The 24,167-nt window shown below is 43.2% G+C and overlaps 1 protein-coding gene across 7 annotated transcripts in view; it reads left to right on the forward strand.

Annotated features, from left to right (window-relative positions):
- The window catches only part of DPP6 (dipeptidyl peptidase like 6), a 506,101-nt gene that overhangs the window by 414,994 nt on the left and 66,940 nt on the right, over positions 1 to 24,167 (forward strand). For all 7 annotated transcript variants that reach the window (XR_013831809.1, XM_079946663.1, XM_079946665.1 and 4 more), the window contains exons 7-8: positions 4,392 to 4,473; positions 19,584 to 19,704. Coding sequence is in view for 6 of the 7 variants with exons in the window: in XM_079946663.1 (XP_079802789.1) it covers positions 4,392 to 4,473; positions 19,584 to 19,704 (203 nt within the window). In the remaining variant the exon portion in view is untranslated. The remainder of the gene's footprint in view (positions 1 to 4,391; positions 4,474 to 19,583; positions 19,705 to 24,167) is intronic.

A 24,167-nucleotide genomic window follows, 5' to 3' on the forward strand; every position in this document is an offset into this window, starting at 1 on the left:
GCAACAGCAGATTAGAGTGCTGGGTGCTCTCTTCCTGGACAGTCCATTGCAAGGATTGCTGTCAGGGCAGGATTTTGAGGCAGAGGTCCAGCAGAATGAATAGAGGGATTCCCAGTCACAGCAGGGTTGGTTTTATTTTTATTTTTTTGTTTGTTTTGCAGAAGGAAGCAATGATCACCCTATTTCAATCACAAAGATGTTTCCAACTACCTCTTATCAGCCATTAAACAGCTATATACTTAACCACTTTAACAACTTGTTATCTCAAAAAGAACACCTTAACTCTTGGCCTTCCCCCGTTAATTGATATCACTTGCAAAAATTAAGAAAGAATGTAAATAAGCCCTTGACTGATCTTCGTGCATGCTGACTTTCATAGAGAAGTCAGCACATCTTCTGGATGAAGATTATACATGAAGCTCACACCTTTTGCACAGTGACAAGAGTAATTATACTCAAAATATCATGGCAGAAATGAAGTGAATGGAAGGCAAATTAATTAACTGAACCCTGGCTGAGTAGTTAAATACTGAAAATAATAAATGATCTGGAACATGAGAGAAAAATGAATGAGATTGTTGGAAACATGGATCTGGGTTCCATGATACAGGGGCATCAATCAATCAAATGTTTATTCGGCTTTACGCCCATCATGAAACACAACACAACAAAACAAATCAAATAAAACAGCGGACTCGTACAAGCCACAAGTAGTATAACACAGTTAACAACTCACAAGGACAAATATCAGCCATTCATAAGAAAAGTTTAAGATACAGGGGCATTTCAAGACCACCTTCCAAATGCTTGTTGATGTGCCTGTGTTCTACAAATAAGACCACAAGGGAAGACTCAGAGAAACAATAGAAGAATGTTTATTGAGTTAAATTTAATTCTTAGAGAATATGCTGTACTTAATACTAAGGTCAGAACCAAGAGAAGAGACAGAAGGTTCAGCAAGTGGTAGTAGCCTCCACATTCTGTTCTCTAGCTCTCACCAGCCCCAGCTAGTATGGCCAAGTGGTCAGGGATGATGAGAATTGTAGACCCCAACAACGGCTGGAGGGCAGAGCAAGGTTGGAGAGACTCCTCCACATGACAATCCATTTCATGGCTTCCATGACTTAGAGCAAGCCCTGATCTCGGCAAGGATTGTTGACTCTGAGTTCAGTTCAACCTCTGAGTCAGTTGAATAGGTATTTTGAAAGAGCAGCACAAGGGGAAGCTGCACTGAGGAAGGAGCTGGGGTTTGACAGTAACTCAGATCTCTTAAGTTAATTCATGGCTAAAGGCTTAGACTCAAGCCTTACTTACTGAATGAAAGAAGAAGAAGCAGAATTAGAAAGCATTGTAGATGGTATCTCACTAGCCCAGGGACAAGGAACCTATGGTTTTGCAGGTACAGTTGGACTTCGCAACTCCCATCAGTCCCAGCCAGCATGGCCATAGGTTCCCTAACCTTGCATTAAGAAAGAATAGTCATTTTCCAGGTGTTGAAATTGGTACAATAGAGCAAAATGTTCATTGTTCTACAGGCTTACCCCAACATCTGCCTGGTCACATTGTTTCTGCAGGTTTTTCTAATGCTTGAAAAATAAAATTCCCTTACTGAGGTTGACCAGAGGCACAATGAATTGCTGTGTACATCAAGAGTAACAATAGTTCTTCTCCTATGAACTTTCAACTCTGTTGAAAACTTTTTTCTGCCTCTAGCCTTTCCAGCTTGTCTAATCATAAATTGAAAAGGAATCGCTCCAGTTAAAAAAATGAGACCAATAAACCATTGTTACCTGCAGTGATGCTGAGCCAGGCATCGCTTGGCAATGTATTATTCACCTGAATGCTGCAATATTATATTTCTCCCTCATCTATTGTTGTTTGCAAAGTCACTGTAGATTTTGGAAGCAAGCCAGAAATGTTTTGCAGACTTGCTTCATCCAGAGGCATCAGAAAATTAACCAGAAGGTAGATCAATAGCTAGAATTATTTCTCATCTTTAAAAATAGATAACAGAGAGTGACAGGGGAGAAAGAGGGAGGGAAACAAAGCTTTTAAAAGCAGCAGAACTTGTATATGGCAGTTACAAAAGGGGGAGCCTTCATTCATCTGTGTTATGTTACCCCTTATCCGTTATCAAAGCAAGTTTGTGCTTCAGATCCTCCTAGTAATAGAATCTCACTCTCCTGAAAGATGATGCAGTGAATGGAACTGACAGGGCCTGTCTGTTATGTGCTCTGGATGATTGCTTATAATTGGGACTATGGCTTCTTGATGCTACATTCGTTCCCTGAAGCTTTAGTTACAAGCCTTAAGTAAAGTGTACAATCTGTTGATTTGGAAAATGGCAGCAAATGGGGGATAGGAGGTGTAACATAACATTTTGTAACATTTTCTGAGCAAGAGGGAAAACGATTGTCCAAATATTTTTATTAGGCAAGAGAAGGTCACATGTTCAGAAAGCCTGTTGAAGATTTTGGGGTGGGTTGTTGTTGTTTTCTGCCCTCTACTAGGGTCACTACCATGTGTCCTACTTTACAGTCCTCTTTTCTTGAAAAACAGTCAAAGGACAGCCGTCTGTCTGAAGGTGTCCTCTGTCCAGTCCAAGTTGGCTTTGATTTTACAGAACCATAAAAAGTTCACAACTTCAAAAGTCAGCAGAATATGTGTGGTATTTCTACACATAATTTTCTCAAATGTGTTAGAAAGGATGAACAATTCCTTCTATGGTATCTGATTCTAAACAGCAGCAGGACAAATGTGGGTGTCTCCCAAGATGCTAGGTAGATATTTCATAGCCAATTTTAATGAAAATATATGGAGAGCTGCATATTTGCAAGCTTTATGTTGACTAAAGCATGGAAGTGTAGAAGGAAGTCTGTGCTCGGAATTTGTGAATTCATGAGGTCTGTGTGGGTACCTAAGGGAAGTGGATCTAACTCTCTTTCATGTCGACAAGGCAACTTTTTCCGACACAACTATTTCATTCTCTCTGCACAGCACGATCTTCATTTAGATATGTTAGAATAGTTTTTAATTTAATTGATAACCTGGTGTTGTGTGCAGTCCTTTGCTGATTACACTTACCTGCAATAGAGTTGGCAATATGAGCATCTACTACAGTTTTAATGCACGTTGGAAGTTTTTTCAGGAATAAAGCCTTAATTCCCCCTCTGTGGATGAAGTGACTGGTTCAAATGAGACCAGCCTCTTAAAAAGGGACAATGAAGTAGAAGCAGGGTATAATTTTACTGTCCCTGTTTTTGTGCCTTAAATTCCCCCCATTGCTTCACCTTCTTGGTAGGAAAAGCTTGCCTGAATTTGTATGTGTTGTCAGCAGCAATAAAAATTAGCAACCTTGGATAGAGAGAGGTGTGTGTGTGTGTGTGTGTGTGTGTGTGTTCCTTCCCTTCTCCTAAGCACAGTTATAATCACAGCTTGTTCTACATTAACACCGTTTAGGGGGTGAACACATGGCTTGTGATTGCTAGCATCAGTTGCTACAGAGTGGGCTGTCACGGTGCATTACTTACTATCTCTGTTTTATCCCTTTCAACCGAGTTGACATACTGAGAAAATGGGCTAAGTGTACAAGAAGAGAGTGGCATATGGTTTCACCTCTGTCTCGCCCAACCTGCCACCCAAGTGACTGCGCTAACACAAAGCTGTTGCTGCATGCGACAGATGAACCATGGCAGACTTAAGACTAGAATCCACGTACCTGGGGCTAAACCTCATAGAACGCAGTGGGACTCCCTTCTCATAGGCATGCATATAATTTCACTGTCCCATCCGTATCATCTGCAAGCCTCTTTGAAACAGCATAGTTTGCCCTTTCTGCGCAAAACATTATACCTGACACATGGATAGCTCAGTTGGTTACAGCGTGGTGTTGATAATGCCAAAGTTGCAGGTTTGATTCCCGTATGGGATAGCTGCATATTCCTGCATTGCAGGGGGTTAGACAAGAAATTCACACTAAAATGCTGGATATTTTTTTTCATGAGAATTTTTCGGGGGTGGGGGGAGGGATATCACAAATTACTGCACAAATGTGGAGAACTGAATCTATGACTGGAATAATGTGAAACCGAGAGAACCAAAACTGACACACCCTCCCATCCCTACTCCTAACACAACACACCTTGCTGCATTGTAATCAACATCATGGAAGCCAGAAGGAAAAGTGTTTGCAAGTTTGTGGCAATAAATGCAGGGAAGGGGTTGTCCGCTGCTAAAAGTGGGATGGTCAAAAGGGCTCTTTGGACACACACAACCTCTCGGAGATAAACCGTAAAGTAATGTTTTGGATACTGGCTCTTGTAAAATTTGATCCCAGGTATTAATGCAGCTGAAATTCTTACTTCTCCCTTTTCTTTTCTTTTTATCTACAGGGAACCTCAAAATTTGTATCCTCCCGAAGTTAGCAACACAAAGCTTCAATATGCAGGATGGGGACCCAAAGGCCAACAGCTGGTAAGGAAACCTTTTGCAAGTGGCTGTTTCGTTACAAATTCATTTGCACCAATGTGAACTGCAGCTGTCAAGCAGGAAGTCGGATAAAAGGAACCTGCTTCCGACTGAGGCAGACCATCCCTCCTCCTATCTCAGTATTGTCTGCACTGACTGACAGTGGCTCTCCAGGCACAGGGGTCAGCAAACTTTTTCAGCAGGGGGCTGGTCTACAGTCCCTCAGACCTTGTGGGGGCTGGTCTATATTTTTTTGGAGGGGATGAACGAATTCCTATGCCCCACAAATAACCCAGAGATGCATTTTAAATTAAAGGACACATTCTACTCATGTAAAAACACGCTGATTCCCAGACCGTCTGCAGGCTGGATTTAGAAAGTGATTGGGCCGGATCCAGCCCCCGGGCCTTAGTTTGCCTACTCATGTGCCAGGGTTTCAGGCTGGCTTCTCTCCCAGCCATACCTGGAGATGCTGGGAACTGAATTTGGGTCCTTCTGGATGTGAAGCAGATGCTCTCTCTCTGAGCTACATCCCTTCCCCAAAGTAGGTACTGCACAACTCCGAATTTCAGGGGCTTTCTTGTGGAGTAGCATGGCTTCCTCATCTTTTTACGTGCCTTGAAACAGGCCCTCTTCCTGCAGACTAAGCAAGCAGTTTCACCACAGATAGAAGCGTGGGGTGGGGAAGTCTCTGTCTTGCACAGGAGGAAGGGATGGAGAGAAGAGAGAGAGAGAGAAGGAAAGGCTGATGGCTCAGTCTGATCCTTTGAGGATGCTCCGTGATGCTGCCAGTCTTCTGCATTGAGTTTCCCCACAGCTCTTGTCGGTTTCCTTTTGCTCTTTGCGATCATTGGATTAACACCGTGTCACATGACGCAGCTGTGCATAAAATAAAGCACTCCTGCAATAACCAGAGACTGCCTTTGGGAGCTCTTGAAGGAGTTAGGAGGGAGAAAATGATTTACTACTATTATTCAGTTCTTTAATTGGCTTGTTTGTTTTTGCTTTCTACGAATGGAGTGCATCTGCAGTTGAGACTGGGTGATTAAATTATGTGCATTTCTGTTTTCAGTCTTGTGCATTAGTTGGGCACGCAGGAAGTCCTATCTGGGTCCCTCCTCCACCAGCAGTTCAGATGGAAACAACTGTACAAACTATAAGCTGCAATAAGCTCTGTGGGGAGAGTGTTCTCCTTTTATTCTGCACAGTACCTGCTTTGGGGAGGAATAAGCCTCAGTTTCCAATTTGGTGCTTAGGGCAGGCAATAGAATGATACACTATGGATGTAGACAGCTCAGAGTTTGGATTTGATATCCCACCTTTCACTCCCCTTCAGGAGTCTCAAAGCGGCTAACATTCTCCTTTCCCTTCCTCCCCCACAACAAACACTCTGTGAGGTGAGTGGGGCTGAGAGACTTCAGAGAAGTGTGACTGGCCCAAGGTCACCCAGCAGCTGCATGTGGAGGAGCGGAGACACGAACCCGGTTCCCCAGATTACGAGAATTACACTGCTCTTAACCACTACACCACACTGGCTCTCATCGACCAATCCTGCATGTATCCCTTTCTGTCCTTACTGACTGCTGTGAAAGCAGCAGGTGCTGCCAGTGTTTACTTAAGGCACTGACATACAAATAGTTCGCGTTCAGTGAAAATTTTCAATCTTTCCTTGCCTGCTTTGGAAACAATGGGTGTTCTAGAAGATTCTGAGATAGTACTCATTGTCCAGGCCTTTTGAGAATGTACCCTGTAACACAGCCAATGCTCACTCGTGGCTCCATATTGCACACAAGCAAACCATCCTAGTGGTGCAGCAGTAAAACTGCTAGCATATTTGCAAAGCTAAGCAGGGTCTGGTATGGTTTCAGATTGGATGGGATACCACCTTTTGAGATTCCTGGAGGTTGGACTAGATAACTCTCAGGGTCTCTTCCAATGCTTCTATGATTCTGTGATCATGCTCGCATATTGCACCATTGGTAATTGTGAACAAGTCTACTTGAGGAAAGTTTATTCCCTGTAACTGAGCTTCTCACAGATAAATCCCTAATTTGGCATGGTAGGGATTCAATTAAGTTTGCATATAAAGGTGAACCTACCAAATTCATCTTTTTCCAAAACAATACACAAATTGAAACACAGTCATCCTTTGAAATTTGCACTTACCATATTTTTTGCTGTATAAGACGCGCCAGACCACAAGACGCACCTAGTTTTTGGAGGAGGAAAACAAGAAAAAAAAATATTCTGAATCTCAGAAGCCAGAACAGCAAGAGGGATCTCTGTTTCCCAAACTTGGGTCTCCCGCAGTTTTGGAACTACAGTTCCCATCATCCTTGACCATTGGTCCTGCTAGCTAGGGATGAAGGGAGTTTAGTCCAAAAAACAGCTGGAGACCTAAGTTTGGGAAACCCTGCGCAAAAATGTTTGTGCATTTTCATGAGGACTTTTATTTAAAAAACCAATTGAAAACTTCTGTGGAAATGCAGACAACTGAACTTAAGATTAGAGGAATGAGAAACTAAGAGTTACCAACAGTGACAGATTTGGTCATCCCTAATAGTTGCTGAATGAACACCTGCTAAGGGCTAAAGAGCTGCGTTCTCAACCAAGTCACAACAGCTGCCTTCGCCCCAGGTGCATCTAACCCCTGCCTATTTTTATGGGCATCAGCCTTCCAAAGACAGGGACGGATATCTCTTCCATGATGCTGCTGTCCTTTAAAGTGAAAATTTATGGGATTGCTCACGGCACCATATACACACAAAGCATGTGCTCTGCCACTGAATTGCTAGAGGCACGGACTCTTACATCTGGACCGCAAGGCGGCAGCGGCACTTCTGACACTTCTCATTCATTATATTTTTCACTGACTTGAACTCAGGCCTGTGGGTCTCACTGAGTCTGAGGAAGTTGTACAGGGCAGTTTTTGGAAGTGGGGAAGAGCCTCATGAAAGGCTCTTTGGTTGCCAATTTCAATCCAGCCAGCTCTTTCGATTTGTGCACAAACATAAATCTGACAGGTGTGTTTGTTTTTGAGCCGGGTTTCACAGAGCCTGCACCATTAACTTTCCACGATTCGGTTCTCTCATATCTTTTCATTTGCGGTGACATCTGAGTCAAAATTAAGCTGCAGTCCGCCATGTGTCATTAGGTTGGTTTAGGTGACTTGTAGGAGGCGAGCTGGAAGCCAGGAATGGAGAATATAATAATATTTAATAGCCATACCTATCTGTTCATTTGGAGGAGATGTCAAAGGGATAGCCTCAAAAGAAACAATCCATTAAGCAATTGGGAAAGGGGAGTCTGTCAGGGCAAAGGAGGAATCTCATTATGGCTACTCTTAGCTTGAGGAAGATTTGAGGAGCCTGGAATTTTGTATAACACCTAAAATGGTAGTTTTCAGACTCTGTGCTAGGGCGGGCAGCCTATGATAAGGTTACCAGACATCCCCATTTCCTGGGGACTGATTTACAAATCAGTCCCCTGACAAAATCCATCTATTTAGTAGGGAGTTGAAAAGTGTCCCTGGATTCATTGAAAAAAATCTGGTAACTTCAGCCTATGGCTGTCCAGAAGATGCTGAACTACAACTCCCATCATCCTTGATTATTAGCCATGCTGACTGGGACTGAAACTTGAGGTCTAGCATCATCTGGAGGCCACAGGCTCCCCAACCTGTTCTAAGGAATGCTGGGGTTCCTCAGAAGCATGTATTTGGTGAAAAGATAAGAAATCGCAGACAAGCTTCTGACAGCTGTACAGTGGTACCTCGGGTTAAGTACTTAATTCATTCCGGAGGTCTGTACTTAATCTGAAACTGTTCTTAACCTGAAGCACCACTTTAGCTAATGGGGATTCCTGCTGCCGCTGCGCCGCCGGAGCACAATTTCTGTTCTTACCCTGAAGCAAAGTTCTTAACCTGAAACACTATTTCTGGGTTAGCGGAGTGTGTAACCTGAAGCATATGTAACCTTAAGTGTATGTAACCCGAGGTACCACTGTACTGTTAACTGCCAAAGTTCATTTATTTTTATTTATTTGTTTCATAAAATTTATGCACCACTTGATTGTAAAAAACAACAACACTTCAAATCAGGTTACAAAAAGATAAGACAGTAAAATCAAGAAAAAACAAAACATTACTTTAAAAGATACAAAAGTTAATATACTAAAAAAGAATAAAATTGCCTCAGCTTTCTAAGCACCTAAGGTAGGCTTGTCTAAACAAGAATGTTCTTAGCAGGCACCAAAAAGTGTTAAGTGAAGCCGCCTGATTGAGCTCAATAGGCAGGGAGTTCCAACATTTACACCCTGCCACACTAAACAACTGAGTTCTTACCAAAGTTCTTACAAAGCTCTCATTTCTTGGTTCAGATTATGAATTTACTATGCAGTGGTCCTCGCATGTGTTAATAATATAACATCATTTACTCAACAAGTTTGTCTGCAATTACAAATGGAGAACAGATGTGGTTTTAAGTCTCTTTTTCCTCCCACCCCACGCCACCTCACTACCCTGAGCTTAAAGCAAGTGAGCCCAAAAGGATTGTTTTTAAACCTCCAGGAATCAGGGATATTGAGGCTCTGGCAGTATAATAAGGTGCAGGCAGCATTACAGGTCAGTTTGGAACTCTCAGAAATAAATCATAATTTAGTCCTGGAACTGCCCAGTGGTGCTCATAATTGCTGACCCAGTTCTGAATCTAGCTCAGCACGGCTGCAAATGTAGTGCGTCCATCATCGCCAACTTTCCCATACAATGTGCAGCTACACAGGAGTGTTGTTTGCACCCCAGGGTGCACTCTGAATTCATGCAAGTCCTAAGACAAGGCTAAGGCTGTCAGTCGGCATGGATTGAGTGCCAAGCTAGACACAGTGTTAGTTTTATGAATATAATTAAATTGCCCACTTTTAAATAGCAGCATTGGGATGGAGGAGGAGGGGGAAATCAGGGCACATAAACCTTCCTTCCTCCACACTATAGTCTGATGAAAATGCCCATGCTATTCTCCTCCAAGCGAAGCTTTTGTCAGCCTCTCACCCAGACACTGTGGTGTCGATCCTCATATTCCCCTCCCTAATGCATCACCGAGTAAGCATTGCAAGTGTGTACCTGGACTCGCCAGCACTTGTGTATGTCCATATATACACTGCTGAGAGTTTTAGGATATTTTGCTGGCATTATGAGGTGTGCTTGTTATGGATGTGTGTTAACCTTATGCCCACAAGAAGCCCTCACACAAAGGAATGAAGAAAGCTTGGTTTATTATATGAAAGAAGACTGACGATATATAAATGCTGCTTCAGACCACAACGTTACAATCTAAGCAGGTAGCAAATCCTGCACTGCATTCACACCTTGATTAAAGAGTAAAAGATCCCCTAACTTATTCTAAAAGGCCTACAGAAATGCGAGCGTGGCAATTTTGCCATAAACCCACACTATGAGTGGAAAGAGGGGCGAAGAGGAAAGTATAACTCTCCTTAAAGTGAAGCTTCAGGGCTAAGTGCTGTCCTGTTGGAACTAGAAGAAGTAGCCAACTACTGGAAAATCTGGAGTTTTAATAATGTTCTTGGCTAATGCCTCCTTAGTAGGAGGGGATTTGAGATGAGCAATTTTCTGTCTTTCCCTCAGAGTTTCTGCCCATTTCTGACCTTGCTCATCCTGGTGAGAAAAGGACAGAAAACTGGCCATCCTGTTTTGCTTAACAAAAGGGTGAGACTTTGATAGCGAGCCATTATCTGAACCCAGGCCTCATAGCAATTCTGTTGTGGGTTCTCCATCTCTCCCCTGGCTTGAACTTGTTGACATCCCACCAGAGGTTGCCTAGCAGGACTGCCAGGGCTTCATTATTTATGCTAACCACGAAGCCATCTTTTCTCCTTATTCTAATGTCCCGTTAATGTAATAAAATATTATCAATGAAGCAGCATGTTTCATTTCACATGAAGAGATCTAATTTACAGTGGTGCCCTACATATGCATCAGTGATATTAGGTTACAGAATACAAGATAATCCATCATGCAGAATTTAAAAGCACAATTCAGGGTTCATAATAAAGGACACATTTGCTGATACATACTTTAAGTAATATAACAAGGCAGTTATCATTTAAAATGACTACTTTAGAAGCCTGGGATGCAAAATTGTATCCAGCCAATATTCTATTTGGACGCATTGAAAGGCTCTTTTTAGTTCTGCAAGGCAGCTGAAATGAGCTGCAGAGATTTCTTTAAAAGTGTCTAAATTATTGCAGCTGCTTGGTTGCAAAGCCCAAGTTATAGTTCTGAAGAGAGAGAGTGTGTACATTCACTGGGGAGAGGAGCAGGGGGCCGCTTTCAAAATATAAATGTGCTCTAGGATGTATTTATAATGCTTGAATGACTGAGCCGTGCAAAGGAGGCCTCACAATCAGTGTTACAATGACATCTGAAAAGTAGATGGAGAATACAAGAATGAAACATCTTTTCTTCAGTGTCTGCTCCGAAAGGAGGAATCTTTGAATTAGAGTACCATAAAATTATTCCTGCCACATCTCCTTCGTATATATTGAGTTTGGCGGCTTACAATTTTCACAGAATAAGCTTGAAATCATATACAAGAGATCGTTCTAGTTTTAAAGAGGATATGAGTTACTCTCACAAACAAAGACCTTTTCCACAACTCACTAACATTACAGCGTAAGCACAATTAAGGCAAGCTGTTAGAACTGGTTGGAATACTGTAGCAGACACATCCTCAGCAAGTAATGTCAGCCTTAATACATATAGGAAGAAGCCATAGCTTAGTGGCTAAAGCAGAGGTTTTCAGTCCTTTTGAGTCCACGGCTCCCTTGAACAACTGCATTCTTTCTGCAGCATCCCTGTGAGGCTCAGGAACCCAGTTGTGTCACCCCTTGCCTGCAGAGCTGGCAGCCTCTCACCCTTTTTTGAACACCCTCCCTTGTGGAGTGTTCCCTCAGCTTCCTCTCCCCTCTCCTTGGAAGTTCTCTGGGCAGCCCCTACTGCCGCCTCTGGCCTCTGAGCTGCCCCCCCCCGCCCCAAAGAGAGGTACCTCCTTGCACTACCCCACAGGGGCTTGAGAAGCACCCCCTGGCCACCCCTAGAGGCACGATTCACCTGGAGAGCTTGTAGCCGGGGCTGCTGCAACAAACAGCTATGTAAGCCTTTGGGAGGTCAAGACACAAGAGGGCATCATAGGAGGGAGGGAAGGAAAGAGGGACAGAGGCCAGTGTTGCCCACCATCATTCAAGGCACCCCAGGGTGCCACGACACAGTGGTTGAAAACCACTGGGCCAAAGCATTTCTTCTGCAGATATTAAGGTTTCAGTCTCAGACCCTTTAATCTCCAGTTAAGAAGTTGGGAACAGACAACAATTATTTTAATAATTCAAAGCGGTTTCAGTAAGATTACCTTTTCCATGGCATGGACATGGACATATCTCCCTGATGCTTCCAGTCAAACAGGTATCTGAAATAATATACAAAACAGCACCTGTTTACCAGATGCAAAAGTGGGATGAATATACAACATCTCCTTCTGCTTGCCTTCAGTTTGGGGAGTGTGAAGGGGGTCTCCAGCCTCAGGTTGTGTTGCTGGGAAATATTTCTTGCTGTATTCCAGTCCAGGCCTAGATGGTTCCAGTGGCAAGATTCTGTGTAAGTTACACCTTCAGAAAGGTCTGTGGAGTAGCTCTGATGGGACTGTACCACTTAAGGAATGTGAGAAAGGGGCTGCATATCTGAGTGACCATCTGCAACTGGAGGTTTCTCATTTAGTATTCTTCCTGCTTTGCCACTCATATATGCTTTGAGAGTTTCTGGTGATGGGAGGCCTGCAACTGTGCCATTAGTACTTTCAAATATGCCGTTGGTTTTCATATGTGAAATCTCTAGGGGAAACCTTGAAAAGGAAGATTGTCTAAACATTGTGCAGAACAAGACACAGGCTGCACCAGCTTTGCCTGATACAAATTATGGAGCATTTCACAATTATGGTGACCTTGCAGAGCCTGTTTTGAAAGACTTGGAACTAATAATTCCACTAACCTGATTTGCTAGTTTCCAGAAGCAGAGTCAGGCATGAAGATCTCTTTTTTAAGAATAGCACATGGCCACCATAATAGGGAAATTGGACTTCTGTTTTACTTTTCCATGTATAATCTAATTTTAAATGTTCGCATATGTGTGTAGTACATATATAGAGTATCTTGCACTGCGGTCCTCAGCATGTTTTCTTGCTAGTCCCCGTGAACTGAATAGCTTTTACTCCTTTGTTGTTGTTGTTGTTTAGTCGTTTAGTCGTGTCCGACTCTTCGTGACCCCATGGACCAGAGAACGCCAGGCACTCCTGTCCTCCACTGCCCCCCGCAGCTTGGTCAGACTCATGCTGGTAACCTCGAAAACACTATCCAACCATCTCGTCCTCTGTCGCCCCCTTCTCCTTGTGCCCTCCATCTTTCCCAACATCAGGGTCTTCTCCAGGGAGTCTTCTCTTCTCATGAGGTGGCCAAAGTACTGGAGCCTCAGCTTCACAATCTGTCCTTCCAGTGAGCACTCAGGGCTGATTTCCTTCAGAATGGAGAGGTTTGATCTTCTTGCAGTCCATGGGACTCTCAAGAGTCTCCTCCAGCACCATAATTCAAAAGCATCACTTCTTCGGCGATATTAGAACTGCAAACTTTGATGACTCCCTTTCATCTAGGGCAGATACCCACATACGTGAATCTCCTTTCTGTTGCTGTGTATTAAAACTGATTTCCTCCAACTGGAAATCCTTCTGCCAGACTTTGTCCTTTCATGGCATGAGCCCATTTAGAGCTTATGCACATGCCCATTCTTTGGCATCGTCACTGAATGTGTCTCTGTGAATATGCCACCAGCCCTCCAAATCTTCCAACAATTATATTGTGCTATATCAGGTTGCTGTATGAGATTTAAATTTTTTTGATACAGTGGTACACATCTCTTTGCTGATATGTGTGTATGGATACACACTCCCAACATTTTGGGTTCTGGTCAACTAATTTTTACTCAGAGTAGACTCGTTTAAATTAATACCCTTGAGCTAGTCACGTCGATTAATTTCAGTGGGACTTAACACTGAATTCCTCACATGGCAACAGGGATCCGGTAACTCCCTGGAGCTGTTTGTCACGGCAAGGGCTATAATTTCTGTCATAAAGGTATCGCTTTATTTGTGTCTGTCTTGAAGATTCAGGAATTGCAAATAAGTTCCAGCTACCTCTTCTGCAGTCTCTCCTTTAGCTTGCTTTTACAGTGGTACCTCTGGTTATGAACTTAATTCATTCTGGAGGTCCGTTCTTAACCTGAAACCATTCTGAACCTGAGGTACCACTTTAGCTAATGGGGCCTCCCGCTGCCACCGCCACGCGATTTCTGTTCTCATCCTGAGGTAAAGTTCTTAACCCAAGGTACTATTTCTGGGTTAGCGGAGTCTGTAACCTGAAGTGTCTGTAACCTGAAGCGTCTGTAACCCGAGGTACCACTGTACTTCCCGGTTAGTGGAATCTGTAACCCAAAGTGTTTGTAACCTGAGGTACCACTGCATTTTAGTGGAGCCCTAGTGGTGATGGGAGCTGATAAAGTGACTGGGATCACAGCTCTGGGGAAGGGGCAGTAACCCTTCCCCCTCCTGTTATTTTCCTGGAGACCACCACAATAGAGGTACAGGTATTAAAACATCAGTACCTGTTGGGGATGGCTAACCTTGGTCCATCCAGGTGATGCTGTGTCAGTAATTTCATTCCCCATTGCTGATGTGACATGATATCCGTGTTTACATTCCTGTACGAGAATGGAAGTAAACTTCTGTAACTTCCGCTCTTTGTTCTTTCTGCTCTCACGCAGAGGAGACATGTGTGTGAAGCACTCGGCTCACACCAGCTATGCTTTGTTGTTTTAATTTACCGTAAAGAAATAAAGAAATTCGGAATGCTACATATCTGAACAGTCTGCTTCCTGCTGAAACTCTGCTGCAGCCCGGAGGGGGGTTTTCTACCTCCCCCTCACAGGGGGGACTGACAACATGCTGGTCTACAACTCCCATCAACCCTGAACATTGGCCATGCTGGTTGGCACGGGTGGTGGTTGGACAATCCCTCCTCTAGCGCATGTTTTAAGATGTTGCCCTGACAATGTTAACCACTGGTTTCATGGACCACATCTGTTTTTCATTAGCTGTCCTGTTTTTCCTTGCATGGGGTTGCTCCATATTCCATACTCCCAGGGATTTGATGGAGAGAGCAATGGTACCCTTTAAACTTTATCCCAGCCATACGAGATCCTCTTATCTGTGATTAGACCTCATTCAGCCAAGGCCTGCATCTGAATGACTCATCTGTATTGGGTGATGACATGGGTTTTCACATAAAACGTATCTTTCTTTAGAGGGGAATAGAGGAAGTAATGGACTGTTATTCAGCATGCATAACATAATGAGAACCAAATGCCTCTTAAAAGTTATATTGCCTGTAATTCATATAATATATTGGCCAGTTCCAAGAATTAAAGCTATTTTGGGATACGCCTGTCCCCTTTTCGATGTCAAAATGATCAAAGCAGTTAAAATGTTAGGAGCATATTTCATGAAACATCTCAAAATGTATTTGTCATGGGTACCCTGAAGAATATAAACCCATTTATGTTGATAGACATCAAAAGTTTAAATGCTTTTAAACATGTTCCAGCTACGGTTTCCCATGGCATCTTGATTGCTGCTTTATTTTCCTTATGGGTTGCCTAAAAGATGCTGGACTTGTTCAGATGTTATGCAAAGCCGTATTATCGCTTCCATTTTAAAATATAATAATAATAATAATAATAATAATAATAATAATAATAATAATAAATTATTTATTGTTTATACCCTGCCCATCTGGCTCGGTTTCCCCAGACACTCTGGGCAGCTTCCAACAAAAGATTAAAAATACATTAAAACATCAGTCATTTAAAACTTCCCTAAAAAGGGCTGCCTTCAGAAGTCTTCTAAACATCAGATAGTTGTTGATCTCCTTGACATCTGATGGGAGGGTGTTCCACAGGGCGGGCGCCACTACCGAGAAGGCCCTCTCCCTGGTTCCCTGTAGCTTTGCTTCTCACAGTGAGGGAACTGCCAGAAGGTCCTCAGCGCTGGACCTCAGCATCCGGGCAGAACGATGGGGGTGGAGACGCTCCTTCAGGTATACTGGGCCATAACAATTGTAATAATTACAATTATTTTAATCTCACCCTTGATCAAAATTCCGAGTAGCATGCATGGTCTTCCCACTCTGCTTTTATCCTCACAACAACCCCGCGCAATGAGGTAGGCTGAGATATGGTGGATCCAAGGTCATCCAATGAGCTTTGTGGCTTAGGAGGATTTTGAATCCAGCTCCAGCCTTCACTCTAATCCTACACTCTGAGAAGGAATATAGGAAACTCCCTTATATATGGATAGATTGTTTGTTCACCCAGCCTCATATTGTCCACTCTGATGGGAAGCAGCTCTCCAAGGTCTTAAGGTTAGATAGTGCTTTTTTTCCCCAGAGATGCTTTTTTTTTTAAGTAAAGATTTTCTTGTTTTACAGAAGTATGTGTAATGTCTCTCGTATTTTTTCCATGTAACATTTTTACAAATCAGTTTCATTTGTTGAGACATTGGGGGGTGGAGGGGGGGAGATGGGGGGGTCAGGTGGCGATGTTTCTATTTTGCTTAATGTATGTAGGGTTTGGTGTCAGCGTTGCTCGTGCCGGTTCTCTGCTGTTCATTTGTGTTCCTTTGGTGGTGAGAGAGATTGGGATCAGCCTAGGGTGTGGTTGTTTGTTTGTGATTGGCTGTGGTGATCTTTGTTTTCATGTGTGAGTGGGATGGGTGGGTGTTTTGGATCAGGTTAGCCATATTGATTTGTATGCTGTTGGTGGATTTTTGTCATTGTCTTATTGGGCTGTGTATGTGATAAATGGTAGCCATGCCGGGGTAAAGGCATCTTCTTCTGTTTGTCCCCGTGTCAGTTTCAGCTTATTGGTTAATTTTTCTAGTAGGGCTGTTTCCCATACTATTTGGTACCATTGGTCCATGCTTACTCCTGACAGGTCTCTCCAGTGTCTGGTTATGGTGTTTCTCGCTGCTGAAAGTAGGTGGGTTGTGAGTGTTTTGTGGTGTAAATGGGCATTGTTGTCTTGGAAGATGTTTAGTAGGGCCAGTTCTGGGGTGATGTCTAATACTTGCTTAGTTATTTTACATATTTCTCGTATGGCTGTTGTCCAGAATAGTTGGATTTTGGGGCACTCCTACCACATGTGGAGGTATGTGCCTGTGGAGGTGCACCCTCTCCAGCATTTTGGTGAGGTTCCTGGGCGTATTAGCACTAGGTTAGATAGTGCTTTTAACAAAACTTATTTATTTATTCCAATAAATTTATATACCACTTGATTGTAGAAAAAACTCAAAATGGTTTGCAAAAAAAGATAAATCTATTACTAAACAAAATTACAACCGTAATTAAAAACATACGTAAGGTTAAAATCGTTATATAATAGACTAAAACAAATTAAAACTTTATAAACATCTGGGTAGACTTGTCTAAGTAAGAATGTCTCCAGCAGGCTCCGAAAGTGCTAATTGAGCTTATTAATTGGAGATAGTTGGGATTAACTGTGGCATCTTCTGCAGGTAAAAGATGTCCTCTACTACTGAGCTACAGTTCCGCCCCTCTAAACACTACATTATCCCGTTTCTCTGGTTTTATTCTGTGTGCCTCACCATACTTTTAATATCTAGGTAAGAAGATGGGGTTTGAAAGAGAGGAAAGAGGAAATTATTTAATGTATGCCGTGGCTTATTTTCTCCCATCAAGCATTCAATTGGACACAGCTCTTTTTAATGCCTTTTTTAAAAACTCCACAAAGATTTGAAATACGTAAAAACAAAGTTAAAAATTTCACTGTAATTTTTTTAGCCTTGGGCAAATTTGCTGGAACAGCTGCTGAAATTAAATTTGGATCTCTCTTCACTTTGAGAATCATTCCAGCTCTTCTCTGGTTGAAATGTGCGCACACACTCACACTGTTATAGTACAGGAAATCTGAGTGAAAAGCAAATCTAATTTCCTTCTCTTGCCTCTTTTGTAAGCAAGATGTGGGGAACTCTGCAGCTTTATCATTGGGGCAGAGGCCTAACTTTATGTCTTCGGATGTCCAATATCCAAACCTTGAGCATCTACTGAAAGTCATACATGATGCACCCTTAAATCTAAATGTTTTGATGTTGACGTGCCTGTTTATTGCATATAGCCCTGGAGCCTTAAATTGGAGAGGTATTGCAAATTTATTATTTGTAAAGTGAGTGTACATTTTCTGCAACAAGAATCAACTGCATTGATTTATACTGTTGGTATTAGGAATCACAGCATTTAGTCAAAGAGGAGGACAGAAAAGTGAGCCAACAGATGAATCCTGACTGGCTTAATTGCTAATCAGATCCTGTTTTTGTTATTTTTATTTTATTTTTTGCTGCAGGCCTTCTTATATAGAAGTAAATGACCAGAATAGGCATAGTCAATCTATAACAAATAATACCTATAACAATAATCTTTTTATTTTCATTGATTTATTAATCACCTTTTAAACCACTACCTCAATATAATTAAAGACACAAAGACAACAGATACATTTAAAACAAGATTAAAACCCTAATAAGAGGACGCTTGTGGTAAAGACCCATTTATACAGCTGGAGATGTGCTGCAAAAATTCTTCTGATGGTGGGACTTGGTCTGATCCTGCAAGATGCTTGTGAACAGGGCCAGATTTAGGTTTGATGAGACCCTAAGCCAGGGGTCAGCAAACTTTTTCAGAAGGGGGTCGGTCCACTGTCCCTCAGACCTTGTGGGAGGCTGGACCCACTGCCTCCCGAAAGCACCCCCCCTCCCAAAAGCCTATGCCACTCATGCCACAGCTGTCACTGTCCACCCAGATGCATCCACAGCTTTTGATTGGCTTCCTGCAGCCAGTCAGAAGCTGTGTCGCATTGTAGAAGTCAGTCTCCATGCGGCAGGGCTTCTGCGCCACGCCTGTTTAGCGTGGGGACTGACCGAGCGGGCAGCAGGGTCCGCAAAGTTTGTGGTCCGGATTAACGAGCCCAGTGGGCCATATCCGACCTGCAGGCCTTGGTTTGATAAACTGTTCTCTAAGCTACTGAAGATAATGGGGCCCTTTATATGTCCAGCTGTCCTTTGTCAACAACAAATTACTTTCAATGGGAAAGCGTGCCTTGGTTTTGGAACGCTTTGGTTTTGGGACAGACTTCTGGAACAGATTACGTTTGAGAACCAAGGTACCACTGTATATAGAAATGAGCGAACCAGTGATATTTTAGGGAGCAGGCTAGCAGGCGGGGCCATTACTTACATCATAGAAGCCTACACAACACAAAACACTGTTGCTGTATGTAGGTTTTATTTTATTTGTTTTTTTATCTTATATTTTGGAAATGTACATCCAGGTTTTTTTCTTTAATTTTTTGGGGGGGCCCAAGAGAGTGGGGCCCTAAGCTATAGCTTGTTTAGCTTATACGTACATCCAGCACTGCTTGTGAAGTGGAGTTCTTTTGCAGCCTGAGATCCTTTCTCTTGAAGATGCTGCGGACTTATCCTGGAAATTTCTGCATGAAAAACATACGAACTTTTGCCTTTCCCATTGCTTACTAAATGATTATCATTTCTGCTAAATCAGATGTGCCAGAACTGAACCACGAATTTCTGCATGCAAAGTACATTTTCTGCCACTAAGCAAAAACCCCTTCCTCAAACCACGTCTCTAGTTTTGATTCAGAAAAGGGTGCGTTATAATGTGGATAACACTTTGCTTCAAAGAGTTGCTCAGGCAGCAGATTTCCCTAGGGGCAGCCTTCTCCATCGCAGTGGGGCGTCAGTGATGGTGCAAGGCAGAACTTCCTCTATTGTGGAACTCGGACAGGGATGGGGGAGACTCATAGCAACACAAAAAGTGGCTCCCCTTATTTCCATGAGTGTACTGTACTCGTGATCACAGTTGAGTCTTATTTGTTGGATCATAATAACCTATTGGTTCTCTCTTACGTTTCTGTGCAGATATTTATCTTTGAGAACAACATCTACTACTGTGCCCATGTGGGGAAGCAGGCCATCCGCGTGGTCTCCACTGGGAAAGACAAGGTTATTTTCAATGGACTCAGCGACTGGCTGTATGAAGGTAGGATGGGAAGTTTTAAAAGCACTGCCGGCCCTTGAGTGTTTCCAATGGGCCTGCCTGTTGACTACATGCACACAGAGAGAATGGGGGGTATTTAATGAATGATCCTGAGCAAAAGCTGTAGTTTTCTGTGAAAGGCAGAGCTTCCTGGATACCCTTGAATTCTACTTAGGGGCTTCATGACACATCAATCTAGAAGTATCATTCCACTCTGGTCCCTCATTACAATTCTGAATATTCTGTGCTCCTTCTGTCTGATTAGCACTGGGTATGCATGGTGTCCTTCCTTAGAGTATTTGGATCTTGTCCATAAACCTCCAGTGGCAAAGGGTGCTGCTGAGTGACACTTACTTTGATATCAAAAAGATTTTGACATTTATATTGAAAAATGTGTGAAGAATCTAATAATAAACTGACCTTTTCCTGGTAAGCTTTTGGGTACTACAGTTGGCCAGTGTGACTGATGAGGTGCTGCAAGATGTTAATTGTGAATACAGTTTTGGCAGCCACTATTTAAAAGCTAATTGCTTTTTTATTTAGATGCATGCCTCTCCCAGACACCACTCTTTCTCTCATGGGCTTTGAAGTAACACAGTGCTTCATTTGGAATGATGCAATCATTCCCTTCAAAGCCTGAAAAAATTGAGAGTAAGTGGATGAAAGGAGAAAAAGATGGGGGAAAGATGGCAAATACGAATATTATGTTATATCCGATTTATATCCCACCCTTACTCTAAAGTGCTCATAGAGTTATTCCACTTTCTCCTCATGGCATCACTGTTTGGTAGGTTAACCTGAGATATGATCATTGGCCTAGCATCCTGCAGTGAGCTTCGCAAATAAGCAAGGATTCCTTGCTCCATGTTCCTGCCCACTGCAGCAGGCTAGCTTTACAAACCTGTCCCCACAGTTATCTGCATCAGAAAGTTTACTTGGTGGATAACTAAATGTCCTCTGAGACTGTATTCTGCCCCTGGAAAACTGCTGATTGAGAGAAATTATAGTGATAGCAAGCTTAGAGGGCAGAGGCTAAGAGGACAGTGTTGCTGACGCCTATTTTTATTCCATTACTGGAATGCTCAAAATGTTCTTTTAACTGTCATTGACTTTCAAGCCAGCCCTTTATGAGGAATTGGCATAGTGAAGCCACATCCATCTGCTGAGATAGCAAAATGGCACTGAGATCCAATGCAGTCTCCTTCCCTAACCCACTTGCCTTCAGATGTCATTGGACTACAACTCCCATCAGCCATGGGCAGCGATCACAGATTAACAGAGTTGTGGGCCAATGATATCTGGAGAGCACCAGGTTGGGGAAGGTTAAAATGCAGCTTGCAGATCCTGATCTGAAGCGGGGATGTCACCAAAAGTTAGCTGTGGAAAAGGTCGCCATCCCACTTTTAATGCTGCTTAAAGGAAAGTTGGAGAAACAGGTCCCTCTTCTTTTCAGATGTGATCCGTGTTTAATTAAAGCAAGGCATCACTCAAGTCTTCAGGCTACCTCTCTTCTCTTCCTTTGGAACACCTGTGACATTTAGAGTGAATGTGGACGTATGCTTTCATTAAATGATGACTGCAGCATCAGCAGAGGTCTTGCGTTTGGGAAAAGGCCATTGCAGAGCAAGCGCTGCAGACAGTGCTTTCAAATCTCCTTGAATCACCCAAACACAAGGTCATTTCACCCTTCCAGCTATATTGCTCCCCATCCATCCAGCTTCAGGCCTGCTTTGTATATCTAGGAGAATCCAGTCATAAAGGTTTTTCACCCTGGTCTGCCCTAGGGCTGAATCGACAGGGCGAGGGGGCTTTTTAGAAAACCTTCCCCCCACACCCATACAATAAGAAGCCACCTTTCAGCAGTCTTTCAAAGCATACAAAGTGGTGAGAAAACATAGGGCCAAAAGGATAGGAAGACACAACTGTGTTGCCGAGGCAACTAGAAAATGATCCCTACCTTCCAGTGCTGTTCTGCATGGACCGTTCAGTCATTCCTCACATCTCCAAAAGTCACAGTTCATCACCTGGTTGCCTCAGGGAAAGGTTTCTTGTCCTGTTGCACTATGCTTTTAGGAATAATGGGTTGTATTTAGCGGAGTCCTACTCAGCGTTGTTGTTTTTATCATCCGTCTGCCTCAGGAGACAATGAAGGAGTTCATCTTTGGGGGTGAGGTCAAATTGTTGGAAGGTTGCAGTGCCTGCTGTGGCTGTAGAGACTGATAATGGAGAGGCACCCAATGAAATTAATGATACTAAGCTAGTCATGTTCATTCATTTCAGTGGGTCTACCCTAAGTAGGGCTGGCACTGGATGTAACCCAATGCAACTGCCCCACAGCCATGCCTCCCCATGCCTTCCTTGTCTTCACACACTGTGCTGGAAGGGTAGTTTCATTGATCCTCACAATACGTTGTGGAAAGCCGCAGAACGTTTTAGAAATGCGGGAACATGTTCCCGCCCTTTGGGGGCATCTGCTTCCAGGGCCCTCAGTGATGAAGCTAGGTAACCAAATCTGATTGGCTAAATAGCATCACGACATCGTTATGCTCGCCCTCCATTGGCTGAGATCACAAAGTGAGAACAGAGAACTTAGCAGCAGGGAAGCACCAAAGATGGGGAACAAAGTGAGTAGGTGTAGTCACTCAGAGCTCCCAACCAGCATGCCACGCAGCCAGCTGCAGCTGGAAACAGGAGGAATCAGTTGCTCCTTAACTCTGTCCAGTTTGGAAGTTTGTATTTGTGGTTAAAATGGGGTGAGTGCAAATGAGCATCACCACTGAAGAGGTGCATGTCTTCATGCGTAGAATGGAAGCTGGAACGTTGCATGTGGGGACCCCGTGATGTGTATAATGCATGAAAGGAGATATTTATTCACGTGATGGGGAAATATGGCATCAAAGATCATACTCACAGCCTACATTTAATGCACTCTCATGTCAGTCATGGCTTTCCCTCCCCCTGCCCCCTGCCCCAAATCCTGGGAGCTGTAGTTTGTCATGTATGTTGGGAATTAATAGCTCTGTGAGGGTTTCCCTAACAACTCTCAGCTCCCTTGACTACAGTTCCCAGGATTTTTTGGCAGAAGCCACAACTGCTAAAGTGGGTTAAGAGTTCTTTAAATGTGGGCAGCGCATGTGACCGTGTGCCACAAACCCTGCAGTGATTTGCCATTCTGCAGCTCCCCTGAAGCTAGCAGTCCTTTTATTGCCTTCCTTACTTTTGCTCTCTTGATCTGGCAGTCCCTGTGAATTTGCACTCTTGTGTTGTTACTCTTTTACCCTGCTATCGCTTTAGCAAGTGGCTGTGGCGAGGTGGGTTGCGAACATATGTTCAACCTTCTCCCCGTCTGTGCCAGCATTGCAGTGCCATATCATCAATGACTATCCTGAGATGAAGTAGACAGCAGCAACAGCACCATCAGAGGCGCCCTTCCTGTCCCCTTTGTGTTCTTGTTGTTCCTGGAGACAGTTTGCATCGCCTTACGCTAGCAGACCAAGCGCTTGCAACCAGCCAAACTTGGCTGATTGCCTTGGTTCATGATCCGCTTTATGCTTTTCTCCCGCGTAGGATGCAAAGATTATTTTTCAAGCTTCCACCTTCAAAAGCAAAGTCAAGCTTCTTTTTTTGCAGGGGCAGGTGGTAAATATATGCTTGCAAGATCCCAGCTTTCTTTTCTGGATAAGGTTGCTTTGCATATGCATATTAGAATTTGCAGATTATGGTCCCAGCATTGCCACCTTGGTGACACAGCAAGGCACTGAGACAGATGGCAAACCCCAAATAGACGGAAGTTGGTTTTTCATCTTTCTTGGAGCACGAGTGCTTTTGTCACAGTAAAGAAAACACGTTCTGGTATTAATCAGACTATCTCCCTTCCTTCCACCCACCCACCTCCCATTTTTTTCGTAAATCCGGAAGCGGATTTAAGGAGTTTTTCTGTTTAAAATGCAGGAGTTCGTTGGTATTCAGACTAATCTTTTTTTGCTTTTGTAAATCCGCCATTGGGTAAACTTTCTTCAAGGTATTATGCTGAACTGTTGACTCCTGATGGTATGGTGGAACAAAAATATATTCAAATCAATCAGCACTGATGTAGTAGCATAATCTACTTAGTGAATTTAGCTGGAAGGTTTGCAAGCTGAGACATAACATGAAAGGATAGATTAAGCCTGGTTTTTGAAGCTAAAATAAACATTAGTATTGCATCTGTACAGTCTGATCTGACTTCTGTTTTCGCAGCAGCATCCTTTGAGTTTTTAGCACAAAAACCAAAGCAACTTCCAAAGAGGGGAGAGCAAAGGTCTATAACCACCTGCGGAGTCAGCTCCAGATGTTTGTTTGTTTGCAATGCACTGTAGAAATCATTTAAATTAGAAGCACAGCCTGGTTGGCAGATACTTCAGGCCTCCAGCTTGGTATTGGTGCAAGGGAGAGAGACAAAGGTTTGTTGACCTTCAAGAGAGGTT

This window comes from Podarcis cretensis, assembly GCF_951804945.1.
Source record: "Podarcis cretensis genome assembly, chromosome: 12".
NCBI classification, from domain to species: Eukaryota; Metazoa; Chordata; class Lepidosauria; order Squamata; family Lacertidae; genus Podarcis; species Podarcis cretensis.